At 38.5% G+C, this 19,694-nt stretch overlaps 1 protein-coding gene across 1 annotated transcript in view; it reads right to left on the bottom strand.

The window, feature by feature from the left end:
• Nucleotides 1-12,590: 12,590 nt before the first annotated feature.
• The window catches only part of LOC137308418 (early endosome antigen 1-like), a 498,139-nt gene continuing 491,035 nt past the window's right edge, over nt 12,591-19,694 (bottom strand). Inside the window, exon 34 of the mRNA XM_067977151.1 lies at nt 12,591-13,933. Within this exon, the coding sequence (XP_067833252.1) occupies nt 13,469-13,933 (465 nt within the window). The 3' untranslated portion in view covers nt 12,591-13,468. The remainder of the gene's footprint in view (nt 13,934-19,694) is intronic.

Genomic DNA, 19,694 nt, shown 5'->3' with positions numbered 1-19,694 from the left:
GTATAACCGGATTTTATGGAGGAAAGTCATGTGTATGGTTTGATTTTGCTTTGTGAATGCTCGTATGAATTATAACATCATTAAATAATTACTCTTGATTAACGAAACTACCGTGAATGAAGGTGATTTTCTTTGCTTGACTATTTGTCCAGTTCCAAGAATCACAGGAAATAAGGATTTCCCTACATAGTGTAAATATAGAGAAATTACTTCCTCTGGTGGGGAATCCAGAATAAGAGGACATAACCTTAAAATTAGAGGTAGGAATGAAGTCAGGAAGCACTTTTTCACACAAAGGGTAGTGGAAATCTGGAACTTGCACCACCCCCCCGCAAAATGCTGTGGCTGTTGGGTCAATTGAAAGACTGAGATCGGTACATTTCTGTTAGGTATGGGTATAGAGATATGGAACAAAGGTGGGTAAATGGAGTCAAGAAACAGATCAGCCATCATCTAATTGAATGGCGGAACAGGCTTGAGGGGCTGTTCCTATTATTCAGCCCATAACTCTGCTGGGATTAATTTTGCTAAATATAATTTAATTCTAAATTTAAAAGAGGGAGATGCTATCAACACTTTTATTCATGCTTTTCAGTTATTAGCAAACCACCATAAATGGATCAAAGATGTCTGGCTCACACTTTCACTTAGCAATACATCATTTGTGACATTTCTTCATGCCAATCTGATGAAACTGTAAAATGTACTATTCTTAATCTTTGAAGAATACAGGTAAAAGTATAAGAGATTGAAGAAAACTTCCCATCGCACATATGGAGAATTAGTCAATGAACTAGAAGACATTTAGGAATTGTAACTGGAAAGTGAGAAAATAAAATATTTAATAGGTTTTGTCACAAATGTTGAGGGTCAGATGATCTAAAGATATGGGAGTGATTTTCCTGGGTTTCGTGCCCAAATAGTGTCCGGAAATTCGGTGAATCACACAGAAAAAATGAATGCTAATCATTTGCCTCCATTTTGTGCCTGAACAACACTGCCTTTTAATTTCCTGTATTACTTCTCTGGTGGTTAAAGCTGACAGCACCTGAAGAGGCAGCAAGAATGTAAATTCCATGCAAATGGGCATGAGACTTTACACTAAGACTTCCTGTTCTAGCAGGTGGCTGCACTGCAGATGGGACTCTATCTAAAGGTGCTCAAGCCAACCCTTAGCACTGACTCAGGTGACTGCTGGACTCCTCAATACAAACAGCCATTTGTTGGAAACTTCTGGGCAGCCTACCAATGACCCCAACAACCTATTGTGCTCAGAAAGCAACCTTCTCTTGAAAGTTGGGCTTCAGAGATCGGATTCCCTGACCTCAACAACTGTGAAGAGAAGTGACCTCTCTCGCCCGACAGAAGATATCTGCTCCTCTTCCTTCATCTGTTCCTGTCCATCTGTGATCTGTAACTCACAATTTGTGCTGTCCTCCTCCGGTGTATCTAAAACTACCAGGGTGGATATATCTGACCTGTGGAATGTGTAGGGTAAGTAACAGGGTGTTAGGCATTCTGCTACTTCTTCGAGGGTTTATGTTAGGTGAGTTTGAGGTGGGCCTGAGAAGATCCCACCAAGACTCAAAGAATAATCTCCAGGGTGCGGTGTCCTTGTATGGGGTGGCCTGGACCTCAAAGGGGGTGAGGTTCCCTATGGAGCCTTCCCTGACTCCTGTTGCCAGGTGCCATCTTTTTTAATGGCCTTTAAGACTAGAGTTGTGCCTGAACTTCCTGTCACCTGGGTAGCCACATTCTACATGAGCGCATGAAGTCTGCCCTCCCTTTGCAAATGAGCACCATCAGGAAACCGAAGCATTCCAGTTTGCCTGGTGAACTGCGCACATATTGCTGCCAAATTGCGCCCACCAGGAAAATTGCCCCTACAATCTCAAACATGTGTCAGCTCGTGGAACCAGGCCTGCACACAAGAGCAACATCCAGCCAGCAATCTCCTCGGTACCAATTGGAGACATCACTTAAATCAGCCAGTATGCAATGCACTGCTACATCATAGAGATAACAGATGCCTTCTTTCAGCCCCCGTCCGCTATGGCCATCCCCACACCTCCACTACTCGCCTTTAAACAGCCACCCAACCTCAAACAGACCATCGTTCGCAGCAAATTACCTAGCTTTCAAGAGAACAGCGTCCACGACGCCACACAACCCTGCCACGGTAACCTCTGCAAGACATGCCAGATCATCGACACAGATACCACCATCACACGAGAGGACACCACCCACCAGGTGCATGGTTCATACTCCTGTGACTCGGCCAACGTTGTCTACCTCATACGTTGCAGGAAAGGATGCCCCAGAGCATGGTACATTGGCGAGACCATGCAGACGCTGCGACAACGGATGAACGGACACCGCGCAACAATCGCCAAACAGGAGGGTTCCCTCCCAGTCGGGGAACACTTCAGCAGTCATGGACATTCATCCACCGACCTTCGGGTAAGCGTACTCCAAGGCGGCCTTCGAGACACACGACAACGCAAAATCGTCGAGCAGAAATTGATAGCCAAGTTCCGCACCCATGAGGACGGCCTCAACCGGGATCTTGGGTTCATGTCACGCTACACGTTACCCCACCAGCGAACAAATGTTATCTGTTTTTAATATAATGGGTCATTTGCTGGCTTTCTCTGCCTTCCGGATGTTTCTGCCTCTCTCTGTTTTTTTTCTCTGTTTTTTTTCCCCTGTTTGTTTTTTTGTTGAATGTGTATTCGGGGGTTCTGCAGGTGACACCTCTCTGTCTGAACACGATGATTGCCTTGGCAACGGGCAGTTGCAGGGGCAGTCTGTAAACACCATGTATTGTTCTATATGTATAAATGCGTAGGCTTCAAGGAGCTCCTGAACATTTACCTGAGGAAGGAGGAAGTCTCCGAAAGCTTGTGAATTTAAAATAAAATTGCTGGACTATAACTTGGTGTTGTAAAATTGTTTACAATTGTCAACCCCAGTCCATCACCGGCATCTCCACATCATGTATATCAAGTTCAGCACCAGCTGGAAAGGCAGATTCAATATTACTAATCATTTGGCATTAACCGAGTAATAGACACCGTTGAATCCACTCGTAACCATTCATGCACCTTCTGTCAGTGCCTTCCTTTTTATTAACATTAAGCGGTACTGCACCTTGAACATTCAGATGGTAGGTAAGAACCAACAAAAAAATATCAGAAAGCACATACTGCAAATATCAGGTAGGCCAGTATGTGTTGGTGGTGCTAACAGTGAAATGTAACAAGTTGCAGGCATACTGGATGGGTGTGGATACACTGGTTGAATGGCAATAATAAGATGGATTATGTGATTGAGATTCCCAATCGATTAACGAGGCACAGGTCCACGATGTGAACTTGTTAAAGCCCAACCTCTGTCTCATGAAAATGGCCTTGTGCATTGCCACCGCTCTGGAGAAGGGAGGTGAAGGCAAAATTATGGATCTCTTATCTGTGAGTTAAGTAAGTTCCTCAGAGGAGATCACTATCACTGTAATGTCCCACACAGCAACAGAAAGCCAGGAAATTGTTGAGCTTTCACTCACTATTTTCAAGCAAACTGGGCTATGCAAAGCAGTTTGTAACAAGATCATCACGGGCACTTCAAATCAAGTATGCTGTGTGCTGATTCTACTATCACACAGTGTAAGGAAACATATAGCTATGGAGGTAGAGGAGATGCTGAAACTGGGAGGATAACGGCCATTCTGGAGCCTAAGGTCATTGCAGGTGTTGTTGGTCCCTAAGAAAGACAAGTTCAAATGGTTTTATATAATTTATCGTAAACTAAATGACGCCGACCTGATGTGTTGCACGGAAGATGATTTTTAGACCTCACAAATGGTGATTGGCCAGTGCCATTTAGTGCAGGGGCCCATTTACACTCCCTGTAAGGCTTTGGGGGTTTACAATTCTGCTTTTCAGGAATAAAAATACATCCACCAGATTCTAATGGTTGATAGATTTGGTTCGGACAGGGATTGGAAATGTCTTAGCCTACATTGATGACATTACCATTTTTAGTCAGACATTAGAGGAACATTTCACACAAGTCACCAACATATTAACCTTGGTTAAGCAAAGTGAGGTTGATGATTAAAGATGAAAAATGAATTACATGTGCAGCTGTGGTTTTGTATTAGATCACTATGTAGGACGTCCAGAACAGAAACAAAGCTAGCTTTTCTGACTTTGTTTGCTACCTTGTCTTGCACCACTTGTTTAATAGCATCAATAATATAATTCACAATGGTTTTGGAATTTGATACAGTTGCTCCTTTCTTTTTTTTGCTCTGCTCAACAATTCTCAAAACACTTCCTAAGAGTTCAATCATATTTTGCAAGCAGTAAAACCAGTTCTAAAAAATTCTCATGGTTAATATTTAGATTGTGAAGTTTGCATGCACCTTCATTCAGGCCTATTCTGCAATAACTCACTCTTGTTTTCCAATCAGTTTGACTATTTCAAATACGCGGTCTAAAACCTCACACCATTGTGTGGCCTGTTTTTTTCTATTTTCTCGAGCTGTATTGACCAAAATTGAATTGATATAGCAATTTTTCTTTTCAACAATTTCAGCTTCTCATGAAAATTGGTGTGATCTCATATTTTCATGTTCCTGGTTCCGAAGATACACATGTTTCCAATTGTTCATTTTACTGAGGAAAGCATCTATGTTAGATTTTCCATGAGCCAAACAGACTGAACAAAATAATGGCTTCTTCTCTGTTCAGTATGAAAGTCAAAACCGCTAAGTTCCATTCCCACACAAAAACTTTGCCTGTCTTAAATTGTAATCCTGAACTAAGCTGCATGGGGTGGTAAACAAAAATACTTTCAAATTCTATCACATTAATTCTTTGGGCCAAGCAAATATGTACCTTGGACCATCACAGGGTGTGGAACTCTTTTCAGGTAAACCTGCTTAGAATCATAGAATGGTTACAGCACGGAAGGAGGCCATTCGGCCCATTGAGTCTGTGCCAGCTCTATGCAAGAGCAATCCAGCTAGTTCCACTCCCCCAACTTATCCCCGTAGCCCAGCAAATTTTCTCTTTCAAGTACTTATTCAGTTCCCTTTTGAAGGCCATGATTGAATCTGCCTCCACCACCCCCTCAGGCAGTGCATTCCAGATCATAACCACTCGCTGTGTAGAAAAGTTTTTCCTCACGTCACCTTTGGTTCTTTTCCCAATCACCTATGTCCTCTGGTTCTTGACCCTTCCGCCAATGGGAACAGTTTCTCTCTATCTACTCTGTCTAGACCCTTCATGATTTTGAATACCTCTATCAAATCTCCTCGCAACCTTCTCTGCTCCAAGGAGAACAACCACAGCTTCTCCAGTCTATCCACGTAACTAAAGTCCTCATCCCCGGAATCATTCTAGTAATTCTCTTCTGCACCCTCTCTAAGGCCTTCACATCTTTCCTAAAGTGCGGTGCCCAGAACTGGACACAGTACTCCAGTTGTGGCCGAACCAGTGCTTTATAAAGGTTCATCATGACTTCCTTGCTTTTGTACTCTATGCCTCTATTTATAAAGCCCAGGATCCCGTATGCTTTTTTAACTGCTTTCTCAACCTGCTCTGTCACCTTCAACGATTTGTGTACATATACTCACAGATCTCTCTGTCCCTGTACCCCTTTTAGAATTGTGCTTGCCGATGTGTGCAAAAAAAAAATGTGGAACTGGAAACAAAATGACAAGTGGGCCTGGGTGACACTGTCAACAGTGGCAGGAGGCCTATGATACGTGCTTTTAATGATTTCTGGCATTACAAGGAGTGTTACAGGTCAGTGATCAGATTAACACTAGAAATCCTGATAGAGCACCACCTATTGGCATCAAAGGGAGTAGCTATAGCTAAAGAGTGGTAACTGTCTGTGGACATGTTAACATGAAATGTTTACATAGGATTTTTAAATGGAACACATGACTGTTGAACTCACTTTAATATATTACAGCTAATACATGGCATAAAAGTCTAAACAGAGACTCTTGCTGTAAACAATACGTGGTTTATCCCAATTTACAGCAAATTTCCTGCACCACTTCTCTACCTGCTGTGTTCGCACTTGCTCACTGCATTTTTATACAATTCAGATAGCAGAGTTACACACACCAACTGCTATACTACACACAAACATTAATTATGTCTTCTACTTACCAGTCTTGCTCTGTAGCTTACGCAAAATGTTTCTTCAGTACTGAATTGGGCCAAAACTCCCTTAAATGTTTCTTTATCAAAAATAAAACGCAGGTATTTTTTAATATATTAGTCAGGGGGGAAGATAGGTAGGACTTTAGCAAAGAAAAGAAAATGGGCCACCTAGACATGTAAGGCTTATCCACGTTGTTCTTCATCCTGTATGACATATCCCTTTTCTCTTACTAAGCATGAGAGAGTATTACAACTGCTGTAATCAATGCAAGAGCCACACTGTCAATTCCAAAACAGCACTATTTACACTGAGAATTGTTAAAGGGTGACTTAGAGTGCTGATGGAGCATGGAATGAGTTGGAAGTATGCAATGTCATGATGAGTAGATATGCACCTGACCTTCCTCCCAATAATTGGCTTAACTGGTAAGTTTAGCCCAATGGTGTAAAATATTTACTGCCATGGAGTTGCAAGGCATAAATTTAGAAATGCAGGTTCTTTATTTTTCTTTCCTAATTTTCTCACAAATTCTATCTGATTTTAGCTATATTCTGAGGACAGCCCTGGCTTTCTAATGCTTCCCAGAGAGAAGGAGGGGAAAATTGGAGGGTTAGTTAATCCATGTCACATTGTAACACACTATTGTGGCTGGTTCTGAGGCCTGGGAACGTATAGCTGCCTTCCCTTTCAGTCTGGGAATAATTCATAACATGAAAGGGTACAAGGTAAAGGGAAAACTGTTCATGTTCTCATTTAAAATGCTCCCTGATTGTTCCCAATATGAATATATTGACCATGACTAGAAAGAAAAAAACAGCCATCTAAAAAGGCACACATGCTTCACAAAAATTAAAATGATTACATTTTAATGCATAAAAACAATTTCATATATATAAAACACTGATTCATATAAAAGAATCATATATCAAGTCTGAACATCAAATGTTTTACAATATAAAGTCCAAGGGAAAAAAAAATCACAATAATCATTGCATTCTTGAACAAATTAGCAGTTTTTGTACAAGTTTATAATGTAGAACAAACAATACATGCAGTATCTGAACCAGTGTAATGTTAACAAAATAACATTTATCAGCACATAGTACAAAGCATCCATGCTGTGTCAACATTGCTACATTATTTAAATAACACTCCAGTTATTAGGGAGGTATCGTACTGTAGTGGTTATGATACTAGACTGGTAATTCAGAAGCATGGACTAATTATTGAGTTAACCTACTATAGTAGTTTCAGAACTAGAAATGAGTTAAAAAAATCTGGAAATAAAAAGCTGGTATCAGTAAAAGTAATCATGAAGCTGACGGATTGTCATAAAAACCCAACTGGTTCACTACGTCGTCTAGGAAAAGGAACTTGCCATCCTTTACCCATCTGGCCTATATGTGACTCCAGTCCCACACCAACATGATTTGACTCTTCCTTGCCAATGATGCCAACATCCCAAGAATGAATAGAATATTCTTTAGTCTGCTATTTTACTGTTATCACATGACCATTTACTGATACAGCATAAATTTACATTCAAGATAAAAACAGTGAAACAAACCAGGCTAGCACCAGACCAGGACAAGGTCTGTTTCCATACTGACACTGCCATAATAGTTCATTTCCTGTTGCTATATTATGCCATAATAAATTATTTCTTATGATTAATCTGATAAGGCTCTAAAGGCTCCCTCTTTGAAGTTGCTATGGTTGTTACCGAAGTGATGAGGAGGAAGTGCTGCAGTGTGCATAATAAAATCGAATGTTTGATTTTTATACAATGTTTTGAAATCAGAACAGAATTTGGTTGATATGCATACATCAATTTCCAGTATTTCATCCATTTAGATGAGACATTATAGCAGTTTTCAATTTCCATTACAGATGTGCGAAGACAGGGCATGGTAGTCGTAAGTCCTTACAGTACATGATAAACATTTATAGACAAGATAAAAGTGACTCACCGTGTTTATTTGAATAAGGGATCATTTGCTATGGTGACAGCTAATTTTCTGTAGTATTGTATTCATGTGCCCTGAGGTATATGTTGATACACTTTAATGTACATCAGAAACCAATTCAACCAAATTATACATCAATAAAAGTGTTTTCTTTAAAAAAAACTGCATTAATATTATAGAAAGGAGATGTAAATAATCTTTAAAATAGTAAATGGAGAATTAAAAGAATGTTACGCTAAAGCATGTAAGCTGCACATTCCAAATTTGGCACTTTATGATTATACATGAAACTATTTTAACAAGAACCCAAGAACAAAAAGGTAGGTATTTGCTTATTATTCTTAATACCAGATGATGATTTTAAGCACATTCAAGTCTTATTGGTAAGAAAATATGCAGTTTATACAACATTTATTTTGGTGGCATGCTGCAATATATTAGAACTAATAACTACTGTGCACAACTCCATATTCACATTAATTTAAATAAGACATTTATTTAGAAAGTAACCACATTAATAACAAAATAATGCACCTTGCCACAAATCATGTTTGCTATTTTTCAACTTTTTCAATGAAACATTTTAAAATGTTTTTCTGACAAGACATAATATCAAAACAGGGTATCTTTTGAAAAAATAGTTGCAGTAGAAAATTGGTTATTGGTAGGCACTTGCATGTATTCTGCTGAGTTTGTAATTTACAGCAGTATCAGGCATTATCATAAGCTTACTGAGTTGTTGCCACCTACTGCAACAGTATCAGAGATCTGAAAATAATGCTACTCTTAGCATATCAGGGATTTTTTATTTTTCCTCAACATGAGGCAACTCTCATCATATCCAATAATAAGCAACTTTACTCTTAACTCAGCCAAAATATACAAAAACCTAAGTAACCCTATTTGACACCAAAATTGTTCTACGACAAAGAGAAATGTTCTACACCTGGCTTGTCCAAATACATTATTATACTATGTGATGTAATTGTCAACAAATCACAACTCAGGAATAGGGTCAGATGGCTGACATAAAGCCACTGACATATGCTGTATAATTTAACATCTCTTGGCAATGGACCAAATAGTAGAATATGTCACCAGAGATAGCAATGAAATTTGTCATCAAATGTGTTTCAAGTGCTGCGAATATGATCAGTGAAATAGTTGCAAACTCCTTTAGTAGCAAAAAAAAATCTTGCCAGGCTTTCAGATTAAACCAGTCAGAACTAGACTAGATCTTCTATATTTATGACACAAAAAATATACCTTAAGTGGAAACAAAGTTTGAGCAGGAACTAACTTTACATAATGGTATTGAGAGGTCACAAAACTATCGTTCAGGAGACTTTTTAAAAGATCTAACAGCTTGAACAACCTGAAGTATACCAATATTTTTTGATTAAATTGCTGAAAATGTCATGACCAAATTGGCTCATAGAGACTGAGGATTTTAATTTCTTAAACAATTAGTTTACAGATAAATTTTACACACAAATAATTTTACCAAAGTGGTGAATCTTGCACTTAAAATTGAGAATCTGGAACTCGCTCCACATGGAGTGGCTGAGGCGAATAGCATAGATGCATTTAAGGGGAAGCTAGATAAGTATATGAGGCAGAAAGGAATAGGAGGATACACTGTTGGGAGAGATGAAGTAAATAGAGTGGGAGGGGACTCGTGTGGAGTATGTTTCTGTGCTGTAAATTCTATATAATTTGTTTCAAAGCAAAATTAAAATGTGACTGTTTCTCAAAGTATTAGTGTCATGTATCTTTACATCATAACACAATAGGGTACATTTTCTGACAGCGTCCATGTCTGCATTTTCCTGATATAATCTCCCGGTGGACAACACGCTGCACTGGGAGCATGCAACTGGAAAATGTGTCATTATATGTAGAAACTAAAAAGTTTGTATCTGAGTTTGTAATTTACAGCATAAGCTTACTGAGTTTATCATAAGCTTACTGAGTTATTATTATATTTATTATAATTATTATAGTTATTATACTGAGTTATTATTATCATAAGCTTACTGAGTTGTTGCCACCTACTGCAACAGTATCAGAGATCTGAAAATAATGCTACTCTTAGCATATCAGGGATTTTATATTTTTCCTCAACATGACTCAACTCTCATCATATCCAATAATAAGCAACTTTATTCTTAACTCAGCCAAAATATACAAAGCCTAGGTAACCCTATTTGACACCAAAATTGTTCTAAGACAAAGAGAAATGTTCTACACAGAGCTTGTCCAAATACATTATTATAATACATGTAATTGTCAACAACTCAATTGTGAACTCAGGTAGCTTACACATAAGGAAATAGATCTCTGGAAATTATACATTTATATATCCATATAACATGTTAAAAATCTTATATCTACATTTACTTCCTGTCAACTTTTTTCATCATCAATTCCTATGTTCACATTTAGAATGAAAACTGCCAATGTAAGCTTGTCATGCTGTAATTAGAGCCACCCACCAGTGGTGGCACTGTACCACCGAATTTTGTGTTTACCAGCTCAGCCTGTACTACAGAGAAGCTGCTATGATCTACCAACTGTACTTCTCTGCTTCAAAACTGACATAGATTTTGCTATTTAACTATAAATAACAAAATAAACATTATATGTTAGAATGTCTGACTTTTAAAATGGGAACTGAATTATGTCTACGCATGCTAGTTCTATTATCCCCCACCTTCTAACCTCACTTCACTTGAAGACTATACTTCCTGTGCGCAATGTCTTGGGAAATCGACTAGTCTTTAAAAAAAAATGATAAAAAAGATGAAGACAGACAGTTATTTCCTGCTGACAATTAATCAACCTTTAAATGAACTCAGTGAATCATTAGAGAAATAATAAACATGACCTTAGGGTGTGCAGTTGGACCCTGTGGTCTTAAAGGGACAGGCAGATTATGCAAAGTGTACTTCAGCAGCAGATTATATTGTGCATCAGATGGTGTAATACTTCTGTACTTACAGAATGGTACATCCTTTAATGTACTGTGAGCAATGCCATGGGACATTTTCTAGTATGAAAAAATATTTTAGGTCAGTTAGCAACAGGTATAACTCAATTACACCTAAGTAGATAATCATTCACTAGCTATAGGACATTTAGTCCACTTTGCATCAATTGAAGTTCTCTTGTCAGTATGCTATGGTGTCATAACAATGTTGTGATGTCAAAGATTTAATCTTTTATTTTTCAGCTCACTGACTGTCTCTTCCTTTAACAGTGACTGAGGAATGTGACAATATGCAGGCCAGCTGCATGCTTACAATAATATTTTATGGATAGATTTTCAAAAATATCAGTGTTCAAACAAAATCTTATTTCACAAATTCAAGTGGAGTGAAAACATTTAGGAATAATATTTAATTTTAACTCCCATCACTAAAAACTATTTTATGCTTTAATTTACGTTTTTATTCCCAAAAATTCAAAAAGGGTTTTTCTCACGCAGTAAGAATGTTGATTCTGCTACAAAATAATTCACTTTGCCATGATACTGTGGCTGCCCCAGCAATTTTAGAAGTAGTGATTTGTCTTGATCATAGTCAGTAAGAATTGTACGAATACATTAATGAGTCATGTAAGTAGGCAGATAGGAAATGTTTAACAGCTCAGTGACTGATAAAACATCCAAAATATAGAAATTTATAAAAATACGTAAACTTATTCTTGGAAATGAGTGAACAGCAATAAAGTGATGAGTACTGCCTTGCTAAACTGAGGAAAAGATAAATGGTTCATGGAGCTGAACTGTGACTTGTCCTTGGCAGGAATACTGCATGAAAAGGCTATAGAACAGGTATTTGCCTATATTCTTGACCTCTCTTTTAATATTCAAAGTTTTGTTTCAGAAGAAACCCATGTGTCATTGCATTATTTCCAGGCCAAGAGGTAGCCAATGTGTTTTCAGACCTCTTTTAATGCCCCTTAGGAATCAGCTGCTAGGAGCCGTTTGTGAGCAACTGAGCAAAGAATCCTCCTTCCTTTCAGCAAGGATCATGGCCTCTGCTAGGTGCCTATCCATGGCGACCAGTCTGAGACGGAGAACTCAAAATGTGCAGAAGCGTGGATGTGAATTCATTTCCTACTGCTCTGTCACACATTCATATATGTACAGAAGTCCACTCATTGGACTTGTAAAATAACAACAGAAATGTAGCCAATTTTCTGATTTTGAGAGGCTGGACCCTGGCCAGTTGCTCACACACTGCTTTGCATCAAATGAAAATCACTCTAGACAGAATTACTTTCAAAGCTGTATTTAAAGTCTTTCTAATTGCATGTACACAGTAATTTTTAGTGAACCTTCAAGCAATATTTCCTCAAGCTTTTTAAATTAGTATTAAGTGATTTGATAATTTTTAAAGTTTATTTGCAGACACAATTTTAGATATTGTATAAGGATGGCTGTGAAAAATGTTCAATCTGGATAATCTCCCAAATTGTAAGGGATACTTCAAGTAAAATGGTGGCAGCCACTTGGCTTGTCACTAATATGTAATTTCTAGATGTTTCATCCTCTCTGAAATCAGTATCATGCCAGCTGCAATCAAGAGACTGAACACAGATATGTAAGTTCATTCTAATCACCAAAATCATTAGCCTTTTTTCAACTGTATCTTTTAAGAAGGGATTTCAAGGAAAGAGAATTATGTAGCCTTATCCAACAATATGTCTTTAATAATGGACTGCCATGGATTTGACACGACTACACAGATTCATTGTTGCTTAAGCATGCAGAGTCTTGTATTGAAAAAAGACTAAGACCTTACATCTTCAAATCTATTGGCTGTCATGGCTGTTGCTAAGATGTTGAATCAGCTGTGGTGACCATCAGTGCATAACCAGAAACAAAACTGATCCTCCTACCAAACCCCCTCCCCATTTCATCTGTACATGAAAGATAGAAGTCATAAAAATGGATGCCTTTCAGAAAAAAAAAAGTAAATCAAAGGTTGTTTATATACCAATACTGCTTAGAGGTTTAATTATTCAGATTACATAATATTTCTTTGACTGCCTTTTGTAGTCTGCTTTTCTCAATAGTTTAGATACAGTTGTTTACCAATTTTCATTCATTTTTCCCATTGGATTTGCACAAATTTTGTTGTAAACCTGCAATCAATAAATATTTCATGCAAATTTTACATTACTAATGGTTTTTATATGAGCTCATCAGAATTATTTTATTCCTATTAACAGGAAAACCTCTCTCATTCAAGGAGGAGACCATTAATTGTCATTCTTTTCTCAAGTGTCTTCCAAACTTGCTAATTCAGAATCCATTATTTTTTGGAAGAAGGTGAATTAACATGCTCAATTTCCTTGGTTAGTTCATTCATTTTGTCTGTCCAGTATTCAGTGCTTTCTTGCAGCTGAGCAGAAAGCTCTCCAACTCGCTGAATCCAGTAAGATTTGTCTGGTACAACTGGATCAGTTATCTCTGATTTTTCTAGATCTTCTCTGGTTAAATCTTCAACTCTCTCCTTTTGAGAAACTCTAATTGACTTTTGTTCGAGTCCCAAGTAGCAGTTTAAACGGGTCGTTGGATCAGAAGCCATAGCCCCTTCAAGTAAAGATACTGGCTGGCTAGATAGATGCTCCAAGTCTGTTTGATCCTTCAATTGGGTCCTAAGAGATAGGATGGTCTGACCAAAGGTTTCTGACTGCAGTTCAAGCTGATGACGTTGGGCCTGCTCTTTTTCCAGCTGTCTTTTCTGTTTTAGGTTTTCTTTGCTGAGTGTATTTAACTGTTACATTTCAACAAAAAAAAGTTATACACAATAAATTGAGCTTTTTTGTTTGTGTTTATGCACAAGCAGTATGAAAATTATAACCCTATATACATATATAAATAAATGTAACACTCACATCCAAAATAGTAGCAGAAATACATAAAATCATATTTCCAATAGTAAGAACATAATTGTGATGAAGTAACATCACAAAGCACTTAAAAATGATTTTGTTAGGGCACAAACATTCTTGGTAAGTTGATTATTTTTACTTGAACTTTTACTAGATATTTATTTACTTTAGAAAAAAAGTGTATCATGACCAACATTGTGACACAATAAATATTTCCACTTTTGAGGTCAACCATGCTACATATTATGTTATCAAGTCAACCTAACAGAGAGATACTTATATCACCCTGTTGGTCATCTCATTCTCCACCTGCTGTATTTCATGTTATATACACAGAACAATCTAGCAGTTCATTCATCTTTCTCCAACTTATCATTGGCAAGACCAAAGCTGTCCTGTTTGGCTTCCACCAAAAATTCTGAATCCTAAGTTAGAAGGGACAGTAAGTAGTGCAGATAGAAGCAGAAAATTGCAAAGGGATATAGACCAATTAAGTGAGTGGGCAAAGCTATGGCAAATGGAGTTCAATGTGGGCAAGTGCGAGGCCATCCACTTTGGACCCAAGATAAACAGGAGTATTTTCTAAATGGTGAGAAAGTAGGGACGCATGGGAAAAATGATCATCCTATTTGTTGACTAAGCAGTTTCAAAAAGATGGCTAGAGCTTTTTAAAATATGACAATGTATGTGCTGTATAATAATGTATTTTGCATGCACTGTTAATGCCCCCACCATTGTTTCATTGAGGGTAAAGTATAGATTGTACAAATAACTGGAGTTCCTGAATCTGGCATGTTTTATTTACTGATGGTACATGTTCTTTGATTCATTTCCATGTGTAGTTAATACCTCAGAGAGATTTAAATACTGTAATAAGTTTTAAAATCCAGTAGATGGTGTCTGGGGACAGACATTTTCTGAGGTCTAAGATGGTTTCCTTCATCTGAAGAAACCCAAAGCAACTGAGTACATGTGAACCAGTTCGTCTTATTCATTTCCCAAGGCAATGATGAAATGGAGTAACTAGGATTATTTGATCTAAAATTAACATTATCACATATTTCACAGAATGTTATGAAAGCTATTTGTCAAAAATATGCCCATTCTAAAAACTGCAAAATTGACAGAATCAAAAGACACTTTAAATGTAAAATTAAACATATCATTTTCATATGTTTAAATGTATATCAGAATGAAGCCATATTTAAATCCACTAAAATATTTTTGACACTTGAATAATCGCATTTTTTGTAATTTCAGTAGATATTTATTTTGCTATTTTGCCCTCTCATGGAGAACCACTTAATTTTAATAATTAAATAAATTTGGATAAAATTAACAGAAGATGTTAAAAGATGTAAGTTTTTATAACTGCTTTGGAAATGTAGATAATGTAGATTAAGTAACAGAATAAATTTGTCAATACCTGCTTCGTCTAATATTTTTAAATCAAATAAAAATACAAGGTACATACCTATAACTCTGGTTATGCAAGTAATTAATATCTAGAAAAATGCCATGATGCACCTTTATTTTCACATTGGGAAGGGGGGGTTCGTAGACAGTAAACAAGTAATAGCTTCTCTTTTTGTTGCCTGTCTGCCTTTAGCAAAGAAAGTCTTAGCTCACTCAAATTTGCACCACTGTGCCTTGACAGCATTGTGACTTTTTAAACTTGACAGTTCACTTTACCAAACAATTTATTTGCATTCCATGCACACAGATGCTTTAAATCTTAAAACTGTCAAGAAAATTTTTTTTTATAATACATTAAAGCATTCCTGCATACAAGGAATATGACTAAAGTAATAAATGCAGTCAGGAAATTATTTTTTATTGTGCTTTTGAGTTGTGAATTACATACAGATGTAATTCGTAATGGCTGCTGTAAGTAGAATTCTTCAAAAATGGATGATTCTACCTTGATAACGTCTCTGTGCAAATAACAAGATACTCTGAAGTAATGAAAACACAGCAGTATGGTTGAAATAGCTCAAACACTGTTCAGTATAAGGCTATTTTTAAAATATTAAAGAAACTACAGAATTCAAGAACTATTTTTAATATTCATTTCAACTGATGAGAATTCTGAAAATAAATGCCGCCCCGATATTTTCACCAGTAAATTTAATTCTGTCATAGTTGCATGTGCAAATTAAACACACAATTTTTCTTATATTGTCATGGTCATTTTTTTTTATCATTACTGCAAAACGAAATGAGACATTTCATTATTATTTAAGCTTAGACTTTGGAGGCAGAGTTGCTGAATTTACCTCTGAATTTATACTGGGCTTAGTGGACTCATTATTTTAAATATCTTAGTCTGAATCAATATCTGTAATGATTCATTCTTTTGATTAAGAAGTGACTCCATCTGTAGATGTCAGATAATTACTAAGATGACCTATAATGTGAATGTTTCACAACTTGCCTCCTTCACTTCTTATTCCCTCAACAGTCTAATGACTTCCTTCTATTGCTTTTTATAGAATAGCTACTCTCTCAGGTTTCCAGTTCTGTTATCTCTAGACAAAAGGCAGACATTCCCACACAGAATAAAAACTGTGAGCTAAATATAAATGTTTGGACCTATGACAGAATTAAAAACAACCTCATTGTTGGATTGTACGAAAGAGCATTTAAAATTACAATGCAGATCAAAAGCATTCCAGTTGTAACATCTTTGTTTTACTGCTATTGGATGTTTTAAAAATCCACTGTAGAGAGGAAAATAAAACAGATATGTGTATTTTTGTCAATTACTGTACTCACAGCAGGTCTGAGGATTCAAATAAACCTTTAATGAATCTTAATTTTTGGGGAGCCACAATGGCATTTTTGAGTCACATATCACAGGGCTTGTCACCAAATTAATTTGTGTAGTCCAGAGTTCTTGGAATTTTACGTTACGGTATTCAATATTATATATACACATTTAAAAAAAATATTTCCACAGATGTTATATGATAGAAAAAATACTCTATAGTCATTGTTCATATTTTCTCAGGCCGAAGGAAGCTATTTACCACTGTGTGCAGGATTACTTGAGTTATGGATGAACAGGTCACTAGTGTGATATTATACACATTTTCAAGACTGCAATAAATACTTAAGGCTTTATTTTCATCTCTGGGAGGGGTTTACCAGGGAGATAGATACAAGAAAGCTGGTGAGCAAAACCATTAGAAAGTGGTAGCAGATCTTTCTTCTGTTTTTACCACAGCTTAGAGTTTTGCTCTCATGTTGAAATGTGTAAACAGAAATGGAGCAAAGCAAATTGCTCGTCAAAGATTGTTTAAGCCCTGTAAACAGGTGTCCCACAGACTAGTTAAGCAACAGCCGGACATAGCCACACTCACAGAATCATACCTTTCAGCCAACATCCCAGATTCTTCCATCACCATCCCTGGGTATGTACTGTCCCAAAGCCCAAGCCTAAGTTTTCGACAGTATACAGTCAGGAGTGAGTGGCCCTGGGAGTCCTCAACATTGACTCCAGCCCCCATGAAATCTCATGGCATCAGGTCAAACATGGGCAAGGAAACCTCCTGCTGATTACCACCTACTACCCTCCCTCAGCTGATGAATCATTCGTCCTCCAAGTTGAGGAAGCACTGAGGGTAGCAAGGGCACAGACTGTACTCTGGGTGGGGGACTTCAATATCCATCACAAAGAGTGGCTTGATGGCACCACTACTGACTGAGCTGGCCGAGTCCTGAAGGACATAGCTGCCAGACTGGGCCTGCGGCAGATGGTTACCGAACCAACATGAGGGAAAAACCTACTTGACCTCGTCCTCACCAATCTACCTGTCGCAGAAGCATCTGTCCATGACAGTATTGGTAGGAGTGACCACCGCACAGTCCTTGTGGAGATGAAGTTCCATCTTCACACTGAGGACACTATCCAACGTGTTGTGTGGCACTACCACCGTGCTAAATGGGATAGATTCAGAACAGATCTAGCCGCTCAAAACTGGACATCCATGAGGCCCTGTGGGCCATCAGCAGCAGCGGAATTGTATTCCAGCACAATCTGTAACCTCCGTGGCCCGGCATATTCCTCACCCTACCATTACCAACAAGCCAGGGGATGAACCCTGGTTCAGTGAGGAGTGTAGAAGAGCATGCCAGGAGTAGCACCAGGTGTACCTAAAAATGAGCTGCCAACCTGGTGAAGCTACAACACAGGACTACATGCATGCTAAACAGCAGAAGCAACATGCTATAGACAGACTCAGCGATTACACAACCAATGGATCAGATCAAGATCTGTAGTCCTGCCACATCCAGTCGTGCATGGTAGTGGACAATTAAAAAACTAACGGGAGGAGGAGGCTCTGCAAACATCCCCATCCTCAATGATGGCAGAGTCCAGCACGTGAGTGCAGAAAGCAAGGCTGAAGCGTTTGCAATCATCTTCAACCAGAGGTGCCGAGTGGATGATCCATCTCGGCCTCCTCCTGATATCCCCATCATCACAGAAGCCAGTCTTCAGCCAATTCGATTCACTCCATGTGATATCAAGAAACAGCTGAGTGCACTGGATACAACAAAGGCTATGGGCCCCGACAACATCCCGGCTGTAGTGCTGAAGACTTGTGCTCCAGAACTAGCTGCGCCTCTAGCCAAGCTGTTCCAGTACAGCTACAACACTGGCATCTACCCGACAATGTGGAAAATTGCCCAGGTATGTCCTGTCTACAAAAAGCAGGACAAATCCAATCCGGCCAATTACCGCCCTATCAGTCTACTCTCAATCATCAGCAAAGTGACGGAAGGTGTCGTCGACAGTGCTATCAAGCAGCACTTGCTCAGCAATAACCCGCTCACCGATGCTCAGTTTGGGTTCCGCCAGGACCACTCGGCTCCAGACCTCATTACAGCCTTGGTTCAAACATGGACAAAAGAGCTGAATTCCAGAGGTGAGGCGAGAGTGACTGCCCTTGACATCAAGGCAGCATTTGACTGAGTGTGGCATCAAGCAGCCCTAATAAAATTGAAGTCAATGGGAATCAGGGGGAAAACTCTCCAGTGGCTGGAGTCATACCTAGCACAAAGGAAGATGGTAGTGGTTGTTGGAGGCCAAGCATCTCAGCCCCAGGACATTGCTACAGGAGTTTCTCAGGGCAGTGTCCTAGGCCCAACCATCTTCAGCTGCTTCATCAATGACCTTCCCTCCATCATAAGGTCAGAAATGGGGACGTTCGCTGATGATTGCACAGTGTTCAGTTCTATTCGTAACCCCTCAGATAATGAAGCAGTCCATGCCCGCATACAGCAAGACCTGGACAACATCCAGGCTTGGGCTCATAAGTGGCAAGTAATATTCATGTCAGACAAGTGCCAGGCAATGGTCATCTCCAACAAGAGAGAGTCTAAGCACCTCCCCTTGACATTCAATGGCATTACCATCGCCGAATCCCCCACGATCAACATCCTAGGTGTCACCATTGACCAGAAACTTAACTGGACCAGCTACCTAAATGCTGTGACTACAAGAGCAGGTCAGAGGCTGGGTATTCTGCGGCGAGTGATTCACTTCCTGACTCCACCATCAACAAGGCACAAGTCAGGAGTGTGATGGAATACTCTCCACTTGCCTGGATGAGTGCAGCTCCAACAACACTCAAGAAGCTC

Source organism: Heptranchias perlo, chromosome 3, assembly GCF_035084215.1.
Source record: "Heptranchias perlo isolate sHepPer1 chromosome 3, sHepPer1.hap1, whole genome shotgun sequence".
NCBI lineage: Eukaryota > Metazoa > Chordata > Chondrichthyes > Hexanchiformes > Hexanchidae > Heptranchias > Heptranchias perlo.
Note: the sequence above shows the minus strand (reverse complement) of the source record. Positions and strands in the feature narration are given on the sequence as shown.